Below are 5,878 nucleotides of genomic sequence, written 5' to 3'. Positions count from 1 at the left end.
TATGAAGGCAATAGGCAAAGTGTTACAGGCATAGCCCTAAAGAATGTAGCCTCAGCTTTTCAACGCCTCTCTCTGTCTCTCGCTAGCAAACTTGACCCAGACAACAAAACAAAGCTAGTTTTCAGCTACGAGCCCGACACAGAAACTGACGTATTAGTCAGAGGTCCCTTTACTACTGTTTGGAGCCGCGGACCTGTTTTATATATACGCGCGGAATAGTTTTCTATACGAGATCGCTGCAAAAAGTGCAGCTTTACCTAATGTCCACCTACTGTTACTCAATTTTTATTAAGATTTAAAAATCTAGTTGGTATTGGTATGGAGAGTAACCTTCAGTAATAGTAATAAGTCACACAGCAATAGTACATTCATGTAGTTGTAAAAAGCATGATAACATATTAAGTAATCCAAAGTATTCAGAATACGTCACTCTCATTGAGTAACGTATTTGGAATATGTTACAAAATACATTTTGGGGCATGTATTCTGTAATCTGTAGTGGAATACATTTTAAAAGTAACCTTACCAACACTGTCTATTAGGTTCTCTTTGTGTCTTCATCATCTGTGTACCTCGCTGCCTCTCTGTGTTTGTCATGTCTAATTTTTCTTTTTACATATTCCCCTCCTTGTGTTTCATTCCATGTCCCCTCTGTCTGTCGTGTGCATTCATGTATGTTCCCCAGTCCGTCTTGCCTCTTTCTCTTCCCTCTCTTCCACCTTCATGTCTCTTGCTCTCTCTGTTTGTCCCTCTGTCTCTTGTTCCTTCTCTCTCGCTCTCTGCCTCCATGTCTCGTGTCCCTTAACTGTTTCCATCTTTGTGTCTCCTCCCATTGTTTCCCCAGTCTGTCTAGTTCCCATATTCCCAGGACACCGCTGGACAACAAGTGGGTGTTCCGAGACTGAGAGACAGCCAGAGTTGGTAAAAGATCAGACATTCTGTACTTAAGTAGAAGAACAAATACTACTGTTAAAAAATACTCCAGTGAAAGTTAAAGTACTGATTCAACTTCATTACTCAAGTTAAAGCAAAAAAGTACAGGCTCAAAGCGCTTACAGAGAAAAGCATAGAGAAAAGTACTTGGGTGAATGAGGCAAGTTGTAGAGAGTAGAAAAGTTTTATATGAGAACCAGTTCATTTACCATTACATGTTCATTTTATTTTCAGTTCTGTACTTTTTATATTTAATATTGATTCATTAGATTGACTACATGTATCAGACCTAACTCACTGACTGTAATTGTTTATTTGTACATTATTGAACATTTAAAGGTGTGAAGTCTTGCACTTTAATAGAACAGAACAGTCTGGTTTCTAAAGCTACAATGGGAAATGATTGCGTCGAGGCTGCTTCCTGTCTGCACAAAGGTACATTTTTATTTTAATCAGCACACACGCAAGTAATGGAACTAAAGCTGATCGAGCTCTTTCTGCACAATGACAACCATATTAGGACACATAGAAGAAATGGTTGTATATATCTTAGCACAAATGACAATCTTAAATTATTAATTCTGACAGAGACCACATCCTCATTTTAGGTTTGACAGCATTTCTTGTAGATAATGGCAGATGGCTTGAGCATGAATTTAGGCTGCAATTTTGGGAAGGCCTCAGAGGGGACTGTCAGCGACTCCTGAGCTCACAGTCCGTTACAGTTTTTAAACTGTAACTGTAACGGAATACAGTTACTCATATTTTGTATTTTAAATACGTAACTCTGGTATATGTATTCTGTTACTCCCCAACACTGATAGCAGACAAGAAACTAAACAGGGATCACTTTTACCATCTTTTATGTATTTGCTGGTCGTCTTATTTCTTCTATTTTGCAAGCACAGTGTTGCAATCATTGTCTTTGTGGTACAATGACACAGGCATAATACAGACTTTTTCATGTAAGATAAAGCATGTTTGTTCTTCAGTGGTCAAACTGGTGCCCTAAAGATGCCTAATGTGATTTGAAGAGAAGATAAAACATCATGTTTGAACAAAGATAAGCAGTAGACACGTCTGCGTGAGAGTTATTCAGGTTCAGTAAGAAGGTAATATGTCTGCAGAATTTGTAATTCCTGTGCAGATATTGGTTGTACAATAAATAAAATCTTTTTAACTTCTTCTTCTGGAAAGTGCCTTTATATATTTAGTCATTTTGGGGCGATCCTGTCACGGTCCTGGGTTGGTGACCCAGTGTTTTCAGTTTTGTATCATTATTGAATTTTTGTCATCACTTATCTTTTCTAGTCTTTTTTATTTCTGTTCTGTGTTCTATGGTTGCTGTATCCCTAAATTATGTCGGCGTCTGTTTTGTTTCCTGTTTTACTTTGAAAGTCGTTGTCTTATGTCAGTGTATTGAGTTTTGCTTCCCTTGCTCTCGTCATGTCAGATTACTCCCAGCTGTGCTCCCCTTCTGTGTCTCATGCCCTCGTTATCCCAGTGTGTATTTAAGCCCTGTGTTTTCCCTGCTCTGTGTTGGGTTGTTGATGTTCATGTCCTCCTGGTGCTGTGTTTGGCAGTTGTTCATGCTCTTAGTCCTGTTCCTAAACATACAAACAAACAACCTAAACATAGAGAACCCATGGGTTCTCTATGTTTAGGTTCCAGTGTCCAGTCTAGATTCATGTTCATGATTTTGGTTGTGTTTCAGTAATGTTTATTTCTCGGATGAGTCATCCCAGTAAATAAACTGCACTTTAAGTTAACCTCTTGGTTACGAGTCCTGTGTGTGGGTCCTCCATCCTGCCTGCTCCACAGCACACTACGACTGCTCCGTGACAGATCCTTCATTTAGTAGTAACCTTAGTTGAGGATATATGTGGGACTCATGTAATGGGATGGCACAGATGGAAGTATTGTAATAGATATTGCCCCCCCTCCATAATTTCATGCATTCTTATCATTGTTATGTTATGCGTTCAGTTCTTTATTACTATTTCTGACACATACTGTGATAACTGGCAATCCAGCTAGGATATTCTGATCAATGATGATTCCCACGGGTGGCGCTCACGCAGGCACTGAATCGGGCAGCTTTGGGGTCCTGTGTGTTCTACTGCACAGATAGCCTGCAGAGTGCAGCTACGCTGAACTGAAGTGCTTGTGTTTTGTATTTGCAGGTGAGCACAAGTTATGTGTTGATAAACAGAATGATGTTGACGTATGAGAAATGTATTAGAGTAAGGTACTGTCATTAATGGAACACAACGCTAATGTCGGAGTTTGTGATTTACATGATGTACCTGAACTGGTGTTAAACGGGATGTCACATCGCAAATGATTAATAAGGGGATCGAGAGGGTAGTCTCCATGCGCAACAATACTAGTTGGAGGAGCATACGAGTGTGCAGAATATTGTAATATGAACATTGGTAGGAAAATACTGAGTAAATGAGTACTTTGTTAACACGTGTTCAGTAGTTATGTGTAAAAGGGGTCCTGTGTGTTCTACTGCACAGATAGCCTGCAGAGTGCAGCTACGCTGAACTGAAGTGCTTGTGTTTTGTATTTGCAGTTGCAAATGACCAAGTAAAGAGAACGATTCTGAACTCATGCACGCCTGGAAGTGTCATTTGTCCAAGTGTGCAACAAATATTGGAGGCACCGCTGGGATTATTAATGCCGTGTCCAGCGTGATGAAAATAAGGAAGGGGCGTGGCTACAGCAACCACGATGGACCTCGAGGAGCTGGCAGAGACTGTGTCCCAGACACTCTGGAACCTACAACTCGACCAACTCAAAGGGGTATGTGCTGAAGCTAAAATCCCTAGTGGAAATGTCACAACAAGACGAGTGTTAATAAAATTAATTACAGAATCTATGGACAAGGTTATTAATGATGAAGAGCAGGATGTTGCACTCTGCTATCTAAAGAAAATGTTAGAAAGTGTCGACCCAGCGATAGGGAGCTCCAGAAACACAGAAAGTGGATCAAATACAACGAGCTCGCCACAGGGAACTCAGGAAACAAGGGAAGAAGTTGATTTAGCAGAGAGATACGCACAGCTCCAGAGAAACAGCGAAGCACTGCAGGAAGAAATTAGGAGGCTGAGTGAAAGGGTGGAGAGGACACCACCAAGTCAGCCAACCACCCCACAAAATGTGTTTCCTGTTGCAGCCAACCGCCTTTCGGAAGTGACGATAAGGAGGGAATTCAAGATCTGTGGTCAAATTGGGGAGAAGGGCCAAAAGGACAGACTCTCATACACCAACCTGATGCATCAGATTGACAGAGGTCTGAACAAAGGACACAGTGAAGCGGAGGTTATAGAGGCTGTGGTGAAGTCTGTCAGCCCAGGTTTGAGTCTTAGAGACATGCTTGAGATAAAACGTGACCTCACCCTCCCCCAATTGAAGGCCATATTAAAGGGGCATTTTAAAGAAGATAGCACCACAGATTTGTATCACAGGCTAGTGAACGTCACACAAGACAGCCGTGAGTCTCCCCAAAACTTCCTCTTCAGAGCAATTGAGTTAAAAGAGAGGCTGCTGCTCGCATCGGAAGACACGGGGTCCGATGAACAATACAGCCCTGAGCTCATCCAGAAGAAATTCTTGAGGTCGGTTAGTACTGGGCTACTGAGTGACCCTATCAAGTTTCAGCTCAAGCCCTATCTGGATGACCCTCGGGTGACAGATAAGATAAGATAAGATAAGATAAGATAAGATAAGATAACCTTTATTAGTCCCACACGTGGGAAATTTGTTTTGTCACAGCAGGAAGTGGACAGTGCAAAAGTTATGAGGCAAAAATTAGAATACAATAAGAATAAATACAGTACACAACTGTACAGAATAGAATAAAATAAAATACTATATACAGTAGAATAAAATAAAATAAATATACAATAAGATAAAAATAGAATACAAATACAAATACTATATACAACTGAGTAAAAATACAACGATGACAGAAAGGATTATTGCACTTAGTATTATTGCATATGTATGGATGTGTGTGCTTGATCAGTTAAAGTCTTTATTATGGAGTCTGACAGCAGTGGGGAGGAAAGACCTGCGAAATCTCTCCGTCCCACACCGTGGGTGCCGCAGTCTCCCACTGAAGGAGCTGCTCAGTGCTGTCACAGTCTGCTGCATGGGGTGGGAGATGTTGTCCATCAGGGATGACAGCTTAGCCGCCGTTCTCCTGTCACTCACCACCTCCACTGGGTCCAGAGGGCATCCTAGAACAGAGCTGGCCCTTCGGATCACCCTGTTCAGTCTCTTCCTGTCCCCAGCAGAGATGCTGCCGCCCCAGCAGACCACGCCATAAAAGATAGCAGAAGCCACAACAGAGTCATAGAATTTCTTCAGGAGTGGGCCCTCCACTCCAAATGACCTGAGTCTCCGCAGCAGGTACAGCCTGCTCTGCCCTTTCCTGTAGAGGGCGTCTGAGTTATGAGTCCAGTCCAGTCTATTGTTCAGATGAACACCAAGGTACCTGTAGCTGTCCACAGCCTCAATGTCCATACCTTGGATGTTCAGTGGTTGCAGTGGAGAATGCTTGTGCCTGCGGAAGTCTACCACCAGTTCCTTGGTTTTACTGGCGTTGATCTGGAGGTAGTTCAGCTGGCACCAGTCCACAAAGTCTTGGGTCAGACCTCTGTACTCCTTGTCGTCCCCATCAGTGATGAGGCCGACTATTGCAGAGTCATCAGAGAACTTCTGCAGGAAGCACTGGGTGGAATTGTGGGAGAAGTCTGCAGTGTAGATGGTGAAGAGGAACGGAGCCAGAACCGTTCCCTGTGGGGCCCCCGTACTGCAGACGACCCTGTCCGACACACAGCCCTGAGTCCTCACATACTGTGGTCGGTCGGTGAGGTAGTCCAGGATCCAGGTAGTGAGGTGATGGTCCACTCCAGAGTTCACCAGCTTGTCCTTT

At 42.7% G+C, this 5,878-nt stretch overlaps 1 protein-coding gene across 1 annotated transcript; it reads left to right on the top strand.

Moving 5' to 3' along the window:
- Window positions 1–3,358: 3,358 nt before the first annotated feature.
- Window positions 3,359–4,647, top strand: LOC146681782 (uncharacterized). The gene is made up of 2 exons (XM_085448796.1): window positions 3,359–3,368; window positions 3,644–4,647. Exons 1-2 carry the CDS (start codon window positions 3,359–3,361, stop codon window positions 4,645–4,647), a joined length of 1,014 nt encoding a protein of 337 aa, XP_085304922.1.
- Window positions 4,648–5,878: the final 1,231 nt, after the last annotated feature.

The sequence above is a fragment of the Copadichromis virginalis genome, linkage group LG23 (assembly GCF_057382275.1).
Source record: "Copadichromis virginalis isolate Kocher_CV1m ecotype Utaka linkage group LG23, C_Virginalis_male_GT1.1, whole genome shotgun sequence".
In the NCBI taxonomy this organism is placed as follows: domain Eukaryota; kingdom Metazoa; phylum Chordata; class Actinopteri; order Cichliformes; family Cichlidae; genus Copadichromis; species Copadichromis virginalis.
Note: the sequence above shows the minus strand (reverse complement) of the source record. Positions and strands in the feature narration are given on the sequence as shown.